At 39.4% G+C, this 15,080-nt stretch overlaps 1 protein-coding gene across 5 annotated transcripts in view; it reads left to right on the forward strand.

Annotated features, from left to right (window-relative positions):
• The window catches only part of LOC117994052 (transcription elongation regulator 1), a 43,373-nt gene extending 29,947 nt beyond the window's left edge, over positions 1 to 13,426 (forward strand). For 3 of the 5 annotated variants that reach the window (XM_069507433.1, XM_069507435.1, XM_069507434.1), the window contains exons 18-23: positions 8,968 to 9,162; positions 10,486 to 10,608; positions 11,760 to 11,924; positions 12,069 to 12,238; positions 12,474 to 12,606; positions 13,341 to 13,426. In XM_069507433.1, coding sequence (XP_069363534.1) covers positions 8,968 to 9,162; positions 10,486 to 10,608; positions 11,760 to 11,924; positions 12,069 to 12,238; positions 12,474 to 12,603 — 783 coding nt within the window. In that variant the 3' untranslated portion in view covers positions 12,604 to 12,606; positions 13,341 to 13,426. Of the gene's footprint in view, positions 1 to 1,086; positions 6,996 to 8,967; positions 9,163 to 10,485; positions 10,609 to 11,759; positions 11,925 to 12,068; positions 12,239 to 12,473; positions 12,607 to 13,340 lie in introns of those variants that run through there. The other 2 variants (XM_069507436.1, XM_069507437.1) reach the window with 1 other exon arrangement.
• Positions 13,427 to 15,080: the final 1,654 nt, after the last annotated feature.

Genomic DNA, 15,080 nt, shown 5'->3' on the forward strand with positions numbered 1-15,080 from the left:
GAACAGAGCTCGCTTTTGCAGCTAATTTAAATGGAGTTAAAAATTAAACAACGCTTTTGCGGCTAATTGATAAAAATTATACGGCGCGTTTCTTGGTGGTGTCAGTGTTTTCTTTTACAGGAGACTGTCATAATCTGCGGGGGTCTTTGCCCCGCGCGAGAATTAAAAACAGTTTATGTGAAAAATAGTGTGTGGTTTTGCAGTGCGTCTTTTTTTTGTTTTACCTGCGGACGGGACAAACGGAGGAACGGGTGAGGTATAAAAACGATTTAGCGATCCTACATCGGACATTAGACATCCCGCAGAATTATGACAGGCAAACCGTGGTCACATCTAACGGATTTTTTTAAAAATTGAAAATGTACGCGAAAAACGGCGAAGCGAGTGAGGACAGGTAATGGTAATGTTAAATTGGTGGGTGGCCATTTTGTTTTCACGTTAGATGTGGCCATGGCTCAGCGTCCTGTGAATTTGTGCGATGCGATCTTTTTTTTCATTTTAAGTAGATTATATATTTCCTTTATTCTTTTTTTTCTTCTTCATTTTCTTTCTAGCGTGTTCAAGATATATAACCAGATTTTGCTCATTATTCTGAGTCCAGATTTGACTGATCATTATTTTAACTTTCTGAATTCATAGACTAAAATAAAGTTAAACTACTGTAACTTCATTTTTTTAAATTAATTAGTAAATTTAGTTTTTCTACTCTAGATTTCAATATTTTTTTAAAAATAACACTTTTTGTTTCACCTAATGATACTTTTGGTTTTTGATTTGATTACACTGTATTTTGGTTCTAACAAAATATATTTAAAACCTAATTTACCCCTTTATAAAATCGTCTAATCGTTTGCTAATGAACGAAATTATAAAGTGTATAATTTACATATACATACGGTTTCGAAAACCTACTTGCCAAAAGAATGAAATTATACAGTGTATAATTTACATATACATTCCATATTTAGATAATACACTTTATCATTTTTAATGTTAACTGTCCGATGCAGGTCCGCATTTTATTTTATTTTAAAAACTTTGATTTTAACTAAAATAACCTCAAAAAAACCTCCGTTTGTCTCACAGAAACAGTCTGATCAGTCGACGGAAGATGAGAAAAAGCAACCCACGCCTCCGCCCGACCAGTGGGCGGACATACTGGGGATACCCGGGGAGGAGGAGGAAAAGGAGTCCAAATCCGCCAAATCCGCCAAATCCTCCAAAGAGAAGAGGGCAGAATCCTCCGAAGTGAGCGAGGCGAAATCCCCAACCCCAGAAAAAGAAATACGCTCACCGAAACAACTCAGGTCTTCCAAAAAAGAACCGCCTACCGAAAAGAAAGCCGCCATTAAATCCCCGCCGAAAAAACGCCGCCCGGACATGAAATCCCCCGAGCTGGAACCGGAGAAGAAGGGGAAGAAGAAGGTGGAGAAAACGGACAAGAGGAAACGGAAGAAGTCCGAGAAAGAATAGTGTTTACTGTACGTTTTCAGCAAACGCTGACTCCACGAGCGGCGCATGCTTCTGTGCGGCCGGGACAATGATTGAACGTTCATTTGTACACGTGTAATATTATTGATGTAGTTTTTTTTTAATTATTGGTAGAAACACATTTGCAATACGTCACGCGGCGTTATAACCGTGGAAATTGGAATACTTTGTAGTAACTTTACAGGGATAGAAGGTTCACTCCGCAAAGACGCTAAATAAATAGGTACTCTTATTAGCACTAAGCTCGCACAGTGCTGATTCGCTAACTCAGTGTCTAACACTGAATGATAGTCATTGAACTCATTTGACATTCAAACTCAAACTCAAATTATTTATTCAGAAATAGGTAAAATTTTACACTTACTGATGATGGTCAAAATTTTAATTTCTAAGATGATATAGTGGTGATGATGATGATGTATGATGCCCGCGACCTCGTCCTTGTGTGATTAGATTTTTGGAAATCCCGTGGGAACTCTGATTTTCCGGGATAAAAGTAGCCTATCCTTCCCCGAGATGCAAGCTATCTTTGTACCAAATTTCGTCAAAATCGGTTGAACGGATGGGCTGTGAAAGGCTAGCAGACAGACAGACAGACGGATGGATAGACACACTTTCGCATTTACAATATTAGTATGAAGGATGCATTGTAGGTTTTCTACTAAAAATAATTAATTTAATATATCACTCAATGAAGCAGCAATGTAGAATCAACCAAAAGAGCTCTGTGCCTATCATTCAGTGTTATAGTCGACGCATTTTAAACTGAGTCGTCGAGTTATCTGTCTGTTTCTCTCGCATTTACCTGTAAGTGCGAGCGAAACAGAGATGACTCGACGACGACGTTTAAAATGCGTCGACAATGGACTTAGATCTATAGAGTGTACTTTGACTTTGCTCAGACTTAAGACACTGTTAAAAAGAGACAGATGTATGCCAGCTATATCACGCTGTCTCGTTTTAACAGTGTCTAAGAGCCCTTGCCCACGGCGACTTTTTGTAGCGATACAGTAGCGATGCTGTCGCGCGTCCGCATCGATACAGTCGCGAAGCGGTCGCTGGCTGTGTGCCCTCGCCCACGGTCTCAGATTCAGTCGCGATGCAAACGCGATATTGTCACGCTTCTGTGTCGATGCAAACGAGAAAAAATGTTGCACTGATGCTCGGTTCTCTATTCACGCGCCACCCTCCCTCCGTTCTTCCCCCGATGTCATCCGACAAAGTCGCGCGTTTGCATCGATACAGTCGCGATGCAGTAGCACGTTGCAAATGCGACTAACACGCGTTAGTAGTGATGCTGGCGTGCGTTTAGTAAACGCGCGACAGCATCGCTACAAAAAGTCGCCGTGGGCGAGGGCTCTTAAGGCTGAGCAAAGTCAAAGTGTGCTCTATAGATTTCAGCCTTAGACACTGAGTTAGCGAATCACCGCGTTGGTCATAGCAAATGTGTTTCTACCCCCATTCGGTTGATTTATGTACGCGCGAGGGTAGTTGGATATCATTCACGATGATAGTACTACTTATTTCGTCATACTACTATGACAAAAGTGTCACTGTGATTTTTTTATTGTTATTGACATGTGGTGTGAATGTTTTCTCTTATAAGTCCCGCAAATTGCTATTGCGCTGGAACCATGTCTCATTTATACGTGTCTCATGTATACGACGTATATTTAAGTAAAAATATACCATCAGCTCGAAACTTCAGTCTAGTGCTGACGTCACTAAAATGGCGGCCACGCGCATTATCAATTTGCGGGACTTATAGTATGTTTTTAATACTATTCTCATTTTTTTAAGGTTTTGAAATGTTTTCGGCAGCATTAACTCAAACATTAGAAAAATGTTTTGAACTGTCAAACATTACTTACTTCTAAAGTAATACTAAACGTCATAGTAAGCTTAACATATTATAAACCAGACGATGCCCGCGACTTGACAAATGATAGAGATACAAATCTCAGTGGGCGTTAACCATTTTGAGTCGCAAACATGTTTTAAAAAAACAATTGAAATTCAATTCAAAATGTTTTCAAAAACATTCGAAATTGAAGTAGAAAACATAGTATCGTGTATCATTTGAGATTGGTTGGTAACTAAATGGTTAATAGTCGCCACTGAGATGTTTGTCTCTGTAACTTAGATTAGTGATACATACGAACTATGACAAATATCCAGATTAGACTGTACGGCAATATTTAATATTGATTATCATTTCGACCTAAACATTACAATATTGTACAAATATTAATAAATACATACGAATTATATTTATAACAATTATCAGGATTAGACTACGTAAGTATTTAATATTGACTATCATTTTCGACGTACACATTGCAATATTGTACAAATATTAATAAATAATTAGTATTACATATATAAGTATTAAATATTGGATAGACACTAAAATAACTGACCATTTCTGTACATATAAATGTTTAAATTACATTTAAAATCTGTAAATAAATAATAATAATAATAATAGATTCAAGTTTGAAACGTTTGACAAATATTTTTATAATAGCGTAAATTTACAGTGTAATTATTAAATAGTGTTTCCATCAATGTCTAGTTTTGGAAGTTGAAAGATTTTCTTTATATTATGATAGACCAGCGCATGGCTGCAATCAGCCAAGCCGCTTAGCTCCCGCGCTAACCCGGTGCGGGCGAGCGCGGGTGTGCGGGGCGCCGATTGCCATCTCAACTTGTTGCGTACTATACAAGCCATGGCCCATGACGCTGTACACTGCACGACTATTTATCGTCACGACAAAGTGTGTACGCGCCCTTAGTGGAAACGGTCACATACAGCACGCGGCAGGAAATAATGTACATCGATCTTTAGGAGATAATGAATTTGTAGAGCATTGTCTCTGTCGTTGAGACCGACAAAACGTCATATAACTTTGAGTGACAGAGACAACGCTCTACAAAGCCGACATGCCATTCCAAAGGCCGATGTACATTATTTTCTGCCGCGCACTGTACTTTCGTAGCTTAGCTCTGACCTCCTCACATCGTAGCTGCATAGCACGTCTCTGGTGGAAAAGCAGCCTTAATCTCATACAAATTTCCAACTTATATTACTGTAATATCAATAATAATAGTAATCAATATTAAATATTGCCTAACGAACTTTATACATCCTGTATTCACGATACTATAATATCAATAATATTAGTAGTCAATATTGAATATTGCTTAACGAACTTTATACATCCTGTATATGGAACCACGATACTGACATTGTAAATATCTGAATACACGAAAATAATGTAAATTTTTCAAAACACATTCAATACTATATACTAATTAATTTAGGTACATAAATTAAAATTAGTTTTTATGTTATATTATTATTAAATAGTTATAAAAGGAAAGTAAATTAAATAGGTTATATTAAGTGTTTTGAGTTTTTTTTTCTAGATAAGTATAATTTTGTTCGAATGATTGGATGAATATGTGATTTGATTTAAAAATTTTGAGTTTTTTTTAAAATTAATACAGTGGTACTGATTCTGAGCACAACAAAATCTTAGAGTATTCACATCCTCTTCCTGCTAATGTTATTTGAAAAGGACAGATTCAGTTTGACAGTTTTAAAGTTTATTTTTAGAGCTGTCGAACCTCGTGATTTTAGCCGCCAGTCGCTAGCCTATTGTTAAAATTTGTAGCGTGCACTCAAATTTAGTCTTTAAATGTAAAAATCATGTTCCGTCCTTTTTTAGCAATATTGAAAAGAAAAAGATGCAGATACTCTAAATTTAGTTTAGAGAAAGACAAAAGAATCAGCGCCAATATTTTGTCGCCTAAAAGGCCACTTGAGCTCAATAGATAAGTACAATATTACCATTTTTTAAGTTGCGCCGATGGACTTACTGTACGCTGCAGATAGTAATGGCATTGAGATTGGCATTTCGGCTTTGTAGAGCGTTGTCTCTGTCACTCATACCTATGACGTTTTGTCGGTCTCAACGACAGAGACAACGCTCTACAAATATGCTATCTCCTTCTAAAGGTCGATGTATATTACTTTCTGGTACGCAGAAATCTTATTTTTGAAAGGCGCGAAAATATCTCACCCAATCACAGCGCTTGTCCGTCCGGCCTTTAGAATGGCATTTCGGCTTTGTAGAGCGTTGTCTCTGTCACTCATACCTATGACGTTTTGTCGGTCTCAACGACAGAGAATGCTCTACAAATTTGCTATCTCGTTCTAAAGGTCGATATACATTTCTTTCTGGCGCGTACTGTACGCAGAAATCTTATTTTTGAGTGGCGCGAAAATATCTCAGCCAATCACAGCGCTTGTCCGTCCGGCCTTGGCATTTCGGCTTCGTCGAGACCGACAGAGACAATGCTCTACAAATATGCTATCTCCTTCTAAATCGGTCGATTCGAAGGTCGATGTACATTACTTTCTGCCGCGTACTGAAATCTTATTTTGGAAGGGCGCGAAAATATCTCAGCCAATCACAGCGCGCGTCCGTCCGCTATTGGTTGTTGCCTACGCCGCTACGCGCCATGTTTTGTTCGCGCGAAGTATGAGCGAGATAGCACGAGGCTGTTATTCTTGTATTTACAATCGTAACGTCAAGCAATAAGGTCTGTATTTCATTGGTGTACATTTTCGGGCTTAGTCGGCGTTAGGTTGAAGTGGTAGTATTGAACGCCCTTTGGCGGTATTAAAAAATAGATATTAGAAACAGAATAACTTTAATGTTAAAGGTCCAAGACACGGGTCTGCCCGCGAAATTCAAATTTAATTTGGTTTTTCACAATTTGTAAACTAATACGACAAAGTAGACTTATGGCATTCAAATTTCGCCCCTAGCAATATCATCTTCACAGGTTTATATAAAAATCTTTACTTCAAAGTGTCCAGTTCAGTCAAAATAATGAGTTTTGACTGATTTCTTAAACTAGACACTTTGAATAGAATAGAATAGAATGTTTTTTTATTCATGTAAACTTTTTACAAGTGCTTATGAATAGTCAGGTAGTTTTAATTTACCACTGGTTCGGAATGCCGTTCCTACCGAGAAGAACCAGCAAGAAACTCGGCGGTTGCTCTTTTTAATTTTTCAATTTACAATGTTATTATACCGTACTATACAAGCCATTGCAGCCCCGTGCATTGCTGGAGCGAGTCAAATCCAAGCTTTTTTATCGTTTACATAGTCTGCGACTGTATAATATGCTTTTTTTAGGAGCATACTTTTAACACATAGTAAGTATTGAAGTAAAGATTTTTATATAAGCCTGTGAAGATGATATTGCTAGGGGCGAAATTTGAATGCCATAAGTCTACTTTGTCGTATTAGTTTACAAATTGCGAAAAACCAAATTCGCAAAGAATTTCGCGGGAAGACCCGTGTCTTGCACCTTAAATGTTTATTTAACCTATAATTTTGTAAATAGATTTTCGTTTTTTTTTCTTTTCTGAATAACTTTTGTTGAAGACATTTCAAATGATTCTGTATTAAATATGATATTCACTATAGTGTTTTATTTTTAAATCTATTCCCCACTTTATCTAAATATATAAAAGGAAAAGGTGACTGACTGACTGACTGATCTATCAACACACAGCTCAAACTACTGGACGGATCGGACTGAAAGGCATGCAGATAGCTATTATGACAGGATCCGCTAAGAATGGATTTTAGAAAATTCTACCCCTAAGGGGGTGAAATAGGGGTTTGAAATTTGCGTAGTCCACGCGGACGAAGTCGCGAGCATAAGCTAGTCTAAATAAATAAATAAAAATACTTTATTGTTTTCATTATTGCTAGTAACTAGTATGTACAATGTTATATCTAATATACTTATCTAAACTAAACACTAACAATAAACAAAAGGTTGCAAACTCAGCATAGCCAAGCACTGCTCACAATGCTGGGCGCTGCAGGGCGATTGTCTAAAACCTGCATCAATCATTATTACAATCTCAATTGTTCTGATTGGCTGAATTTGTGCGATTCTTGTTGCAACAATGCATTGTGGCCAATAGTGAGCGAGCATTAACCAATCAGAGATGATTGCGATCGTGACATTGTAGCTGTCAAACAACCGCGGTAGGGCCACTGGTTTTCAGTTTGCGCCATAATTTATATCAATACTTATAATTGATTAATAAAAACGCACCACGCCCATTGCGTTATTTCTTCGTTCATTGATCAATAAAACTTTGTATAAACTAAACCAAAACAGTGACATAAAAAAGAACAAAATCTAAAAAATAGCAGTAAAAATAAATGTTAATATATAAATAAAATATATATATAAAATGTCCCTTCCCAGCTTTAATATATAAAAGGAAAGTGACTGATTGACTGACTGGTTGACTGGTCTATCAACGCACAGCTCAAACTACTGGACGGGTTGGGCTGATATTTGGTATGCAGATAGCAGACGTAGATATCCGCTAAGGTTTTTGAAAATTCAACCAAAGGGGCTAAAATAGTGGTTTCAAATTAGTGTAATACATTAGTTAGAGAGAGCCAGTGCGTGCCAGACCTTCGTTATTTTATAGAAGCTGAAAGTTTTTCTGCGTATTGTCCCCAACACTGGGAGGAACGCTTGTTGGGATCATGGTAGCTTTGGGAAATAACAGGTTATACAGGTGTAAAAAATGCATTGCCAGACACTTACGTGGCAATCCCCTGCCAGACTGTCTGTTTGTCTGGCAATGCATGTCGTGATTTCTAATACTATTCTGAAGAAAATATAGAAAACTAGCTGATGCCCGCGACTTCGTCCGCGTGGATTTACGTTTTTCAAAATCCCGCGGGAACTCTTTGATTTTCCGGGATAAAAAGTAGCCTGTATGTTAATCTATCTCCATTCCAATTTTCATCCAAACCGTTCAGCCGTTTTTGCGTGATTGAGTAACAAACATCCACACTTTCACATTTATAATGGTAGGTTACGCCAAAAAAATTCTTTTAGAACAATAATTACCTAGTTAATTATTGTTCTAAAATAAATTTTTTGGCGACGTTATATTTTTATTTCGGCTGACGTCACAACGATGGTAATGAGACATGGTTCCAGCGCAATAGCAATTTGCGGGACTTATAAGTACCTCTGCTTGAGGGAGAGGGACTATACCTAGGTATATATTGGGTCAGTATAATAAAATTAACTGTACCTACCCATTAATGAACTAACAATACTAACTTGGGTACTAATTAAGGAAAAATTGTAACTAACATACTAACAATCTATGGATGGAAACGTCTGAAATAAACGTTTATTTATATATCTGTGCAGCCAGCGAACTGTCAGTACAGCACTGTCTCTGTCGTTGAGACCGACAACACGTCATATAGGTATGAGTGACAAAGACAACGCTCTACAAAGCCGAAATGTCATTCTAAAGACCGATGTACATTACATAATACATGGCCGCGTACGGTACAAAATGATGCTTGGTCGTTAAGTTTGTTCTACAAGCTCGTGTACGCTCAGGAACCGGTGCCAGAGGCCTCCGAAGCGGAGGAAGTGGAGCCCGAGGACACCGAGAGCGAGGCCGCGAAGGAGCGCGAGGCGAGAGCGCAGGCCTCCATCAAGGAGCGAGAGAGACAGGTGCAGCGCGCGCTCGCCACCAGCTTGCGAGACAGGGACAAGGAGCGAGAGTACCACAAGCGAGATGAAGCCGTGCAGGTATGGAAACGTTTTGCGCTCGCTGCGCTTGCGTTGACATTTGGATTTTCCGTTTTAGCACAATTCTGGATAGTTAAGGGACTTCTGACGAAACGTCGAGGTTTCGACGTTACTGGAAAGGCGTCAAATGGAGTTATGTTCGTTTTAAGTAATTTTTTTAAAGAATATTAGCCATGCTAAATCAGGACTAATATTCCCCTTTCCCCACCAACTAAGCGTAAAGCCTGTGCTAGGAGTAGGTACGACAATAGTGCAACGGGCGGGGTTTGAAGCACCGACTTTTCGGAATTCAGTCCACTCCCCAACTGTTGAGCTATTGAGGCTCTAATTAAATATTACTCGCTTTAACGGTGAAGGAAAACATCGTGAGGAAACCTACATGCCTGAGAGTTCTCCATAATGTTCTCAAAGGGTTGTGAAGTCTACCAATCCGCACATGGCCAGCGTGATAGACTATGGCCAAACCCCTTCTCACTCTGAGAGGAGACCCGTGCTCTGTAGTGAGCCGGCGATGGGTTGATGATAGAACATAACAGTTTATACAAAACTACCGAAAACACAAAGAAACACGGAAGAAGCACACGTTTGCAAAATAAACTAGTATACCCCACCTATAAATTACAAATCTCTAGTCGCGGCCCGTTATACAGAACAACTCACATATATAACAAAATTCCTAAATATATTACAGACGAAAATAACGATAGGACCTTTAAGCGTAAACTCAAGCAATGGCTCATACAGAATAGTTTCTATGAGATAGACGAATTACTGCAAAACTAACCATACCTACCTATTTAATACATGACCCCAATTGCACGACCGACACTATATTTGCATATCCTATTTGTATGTTTAGACTTTAGACCAAAGAATTTTTAAATACCTACTAATACTTATGTAAGTTATAAGAATTGTTACTTCTAAATCCATGCTTCAGACTATGTTGTACTTACTATAACCTGTTAATTTAAGTTTAATATGACATTCTTACTGATAATCGAAACTATTTATATTAACATACTTGTACCTACCTAATATTACTAAATTATTAACAAAGAAGAAACTAATTGACATTATAACAAACTTAATTAATTAATGCGATCAATAAATAAAAATAATTTCGATTCAAAATGAATGCCCTATATAATTACCTGATAAAATCTATTATAAAATAATGTAACACGTAGCTTGCATGTAATTATATATTTAGCATGTATGTATTGTTAATGTACCTAACTTTGCAATGCCCTAACGGGGCTTCATGTAACCATGAAAGCAAATGAATAAATAAATCATAAATCATGATGATCTATATTGCAGCACTTCAACGCGCTACTGGCGGACCTAGTGCGGAACCCCGACCTGACGTGGCGCGAGGCGAAGAAGCAGCTGAAGAAGGACCACCGCTACAGCCTCGCGGAGGAGCTCAACAAAGACGACAAGGTAATGCTCTATTATAGGCCACATCATCACTTCCCATCAGGTGTGATCGTGGACAAGCGTGCGCCTATAAATTAACAAAAAATAAAACCGGCCAAGCGCGAGTCAGACTCGCGCACTGAGGGTTCCGTACTGCAGTCGTATTTTTTCGACTTTTTGCACGATAAATCAAAAACTATTATGCATAAAAATAAATAAAAATGTGTTTTAGAATACACAAATGAAGCCCTTTTATATGATACCCCACTTAATATAGTTAGGTATCTTACGTCGAAAGTTGAAAATAGCAATATTAGTTCATGACCACAATTTTTTTTTTGTGTGATGTAACCACAAATTCACGGTTTTCAGATCTTTTCCCGAATGTCAGCTATAAGATCTACCTACATGCCAAATTTCATGATTCTAGGTCAACGGGAAGTACCCTGTAGGTTTCTTGACAGACAGACAGACAGACAACGAAGGGATCCAATAAGGGTTCCGTTTTTCCTTTTGAGGTACGGATCCCTAAAAACAATCAAAAAACAAGATTGTAGAACGCGTAAGTGAACTTTAACTCGTCACGCGCCATTTTAAGTTTTTGTGTCAAATTTCATGTCAAAAGTACGATTTTAGTCCATAAATGAAATGTGAACCGTACTTTTGACATGACAGTTGAACTATAGAGTTAAAATGGCGCGTGAGGAGTCATTTTGTACGGATTATACAACAAGGGCATAAAACAAGCCATTTTATTCGAGACGTATATCTACCAGGCGAGGGATAAAATGAGTTTTATGATTGAGTTATACACTCTGCTTTTCACTTCAATTGCGAGGAAATCTAAATATATAAAATTAAAAGGTGACTGACTGACTGACTGATCTATCAACGCACAGCTTAAACTACTGGACGGATCGGGCTGAAATTTGGCATGCAGATAGCTATTACGACGTAGGCATCCGCTAAGAAAGGATTTTTGAAAATTCAACCCCTAAGGGGACGAAATAGGGGTTTGAAATTTGTGTAGTCCACGCGGACGAGCAATTTTGTAATGAAGTTGAATAGATCGGAAGTCCTATACGACCTTTATAGAATACACATTTTCACATGTGAAAATTTCAGCTCTTTGCCTATTACGGTTCATGAGATACAGGCTGTTTTGTCGTGTACAGGAGCGTCTGTTCAGCCAGCACATCAGCACGCTGGCGAGCAAGCGGCGCGACAAGCTCAGAGCGCTGCTCGGCGAGCTGGGCGTGGGCTGCACGGCGCACTGGCGCGACGTGCGCAAGCAGCTCGCCGAGCACGCCGCCGCGCCCGCCTACCGCAGCGCGCCGCAGGTAAATACTACAACATTATAATACTATTGCGCACAGTGAACAGTTAAAACAGTGGCTTAATTGAATTGAAAATATTAAATGTAAAAAATAAATTTTACGCTCGCTTCGCTCGCGTCTCATGTTTTTGTTTTTGTACTTTTACAGATGGAGCGAGAATTCCGCGACTACCAGCGCGACAAACAGAGCGCTGCAAAGACTGCGCTCCGACAGTTGCTGTTAGAGACCCGCTCCATAACGCACCGTTCCATGGCCGCCGTGCGAGAGGGCCAGGCCGCGATGACCTCCATACAGGACACGCTCAAACACGACGCGAGGTAGGTGCCGCACCGTCAACCCTGTGCGGACATAACGCACCGCTCCATGATCCTCGTATCATAATAACGCATCGTTCCATGACCACCGCTGTACTGGAATAACGCATCGTTGCAATTAACTATACGTCTTACATAACCTTATCCATGTTAGGTCACTCGAACTAATTTTTTACCTATCCTAGTCAGATTTTTCATTAAACCTGAACTCGTTTTGATGATCCTTGTTTGTATGCAGGTACACAGCCTTAGACCACATTCCTGAAGAGCGTCAGCAGATCATTACGACTTACTTAGAGGAGTTGGAGAAGAAGGGCCCCCCGCCGCCGCCCACCGCCACGGAGCCCTCGCGCCGATCCAAACAGTGACAGGTACACATGACCAGTGAGAGATACACGGGAACAGTGATAAATACAAACGTTCTAGTGACAGGTACACACATTCTAGTGGCAGGTTCATGTTCTAGTCTTGGGTACACACGTTCTAGTATTGGATACACATATTCTAGGGACAAGTACACATGTTCTAGTCTTGGGTACACATTCTAGTATTGGATACACACATTCTAGGGCAGGTACACATGTTCTAGTCTTGCGTACACACGTTCTAGTATTGGGTACACACATTCTAGGTACAGGTACACATGTTCCAGTCTTGCGTACACACGTTCTAGTATTGGGTACACACATTCTAGGTACAGGTACACATGTTCCAGTCTTGCGTACACACGTTCTTGTATTGGGTACACACATTCTAGGGACAGGTACACATGTTCTAGGCTTGGGTACACACGTTCTAGCATTGGGTACACACATTCTAGTGACAGGTACACACGTTCTAGTATTGGGTACACACATTCTAGTGACAGATACACATGTTCTAGGCTTGGGTACACACGTTCTAGTATTGGGTACAGACATTCTAGTGACAGGTACACATGTTCTAGTATTAGGTACACACGTTCTAGTGGTAGGTACACATGTTCTACTATTGGGTACACACGTTCTAGTGGCAGGTACACGTCATGTCCTAGTGACAGGTACCACACGTTCTAGTGTCAGGTTCACACACATTCTAATGACAGACAAATGTTTTCTGTTCGCAGTTGGTGGGTGGCGCGCGCGTCGCGGCCTGTGAATGAATTTCCCTTAGATATAAATTTGTGATAAATATAACAAATCTTTCAGTTAACTTGACGCCTTTTATTTCTATCCTTCGTTTAGGAGCTCCGTCAAAATATATAATACATAGAGTAGACGGGTTACTAGAGGCAGACCAGAATCTCATGAAAAATACGGAAGCGAAATTCCAAAGTTAGCAACACTGTACTCCGTGAATATCCTATGTACATAGTACTCTGTGGTGAATTGTTAAAATTCACCACCACGGAACAGAAAAAACAGTCAAAGTCAAATGATTTATTCAAAATAGGTAATTAATAACGCTTTTTGATGGTCAGATGTTGGATTTCTAAGATATAGTGGTGATAATTACGCAAACTTAAAACTAAAGCTACGAGGGTTCCAAACGCGCCCAGGTCTGAGAAGAGCCCACAACAAACTCAGCCGGGTATTCTTTTTATTATCACCACTTTACAAAATTATTGAAACTTATTAGAACTATCACAATCCGTTAAGCAACTCATTCCCAAGCTTGCTTATCATTTAAATAATCCTTTACATTGTAATAGGACTTTTCAATTAGTTTACGTTTTATGAAAACTTTGAACTTGTTGAGAGACATCTCCAATATGTCTTCTGGAAGCTTATTATAAAAACTTATAGATTTTCCAATAAATGAATTGCTAACTTTACTTAGCCTGGAGGTGGGAATTACAAGTTTATTTTTATTTCTAGTATTTACATTATGACAGTCACTTTTTTTCTTGTACTTATTTATGTTTTTATGGACAGTTCTTTCTGTTCCGTGTTCACCACAGAGTACAGTGCGACAAGGCTATTTTGGTGCGTGACGAAAATCGGAACTAACGTTGCCGTCAAGTGTCCCTTTTGTTTTTGTTTAAATAGTCCAAGCCGTTGTTCTCCAACAGCGCCCCCCTGTCAATGTCATTCAAGTGCCAAAAGAGCCTTGTGGCATACTATGTATAGTAGTACTTGCAAATTCTTTGATGTATATATATAGGATATTCACAGAGTACAGTGTTGCTAACTTTGGAATTTCATTCTGGTCTACCTATACGCGTTATACAGTGCGACAAGGCTCTCTTGGCACTTGAATGACATTGACAGGGGGGCGCTGTTGGAGAACAAAGGCTTAGAATATTCAAACAAGAACATTGACGGCATCGTTAGTTCCGATTTTCGCCACGCGCCAAGATAGCCTTGTCGTACTGTCATCATCATCAACCAATAGACGTCCACAGCTGGACATAGGTCTCTTGTAGGGACTTCCACACGCCACGGTCTTGCGCCGCCTGGATCCAGCGGCTCCCTGCGACTCATCTGATGTCGTCCGTCCACCTAGTGGGGGGTCTTGCAACACTGCGTTTTCCGGTGCGAGGTCGCCATTCCAGCACCTTGGGACCCCGACGTCTATCGGTTGTACGAATTATGTGCCATGCCCATTGCCACTTCAGCTTCGCAACCCGTTGAGCTATGTCGGTTACTCTAGTTCTCCTACGGGTCTCCTCATTTCCTCATTGATCACGTAGAGAAACCCCGAGCATAGCTCTCTCCATCCGTAATAATATGTCAACAACATTATTTTTTCAAAAAGAACACGGCCGTAAGTGAATGCGCAGAAAAATAGACAAATCATCAATTAAAACGACAAAAATATTCAAAATAAAATCTTTATTTGCTATTTGGCAATAAATCGTAAACGC

The sequence above is a fragment of the Maniola hyperantus genome, chromosome 26 (genome assembly GCF_902806685.2).
Source record: "Maniola hyperantus chromosome 26, iAphHyp1.2, whole genome shotgun sequence".
In the NCBI taxonomy this organism is placed as follows: domain Eukaryota; kingdom Metazoa; phylum Arthropoda; class Insecta; order Lepidoptera; family Nymphalidae; genus Maniola; species Maniola hyperantus.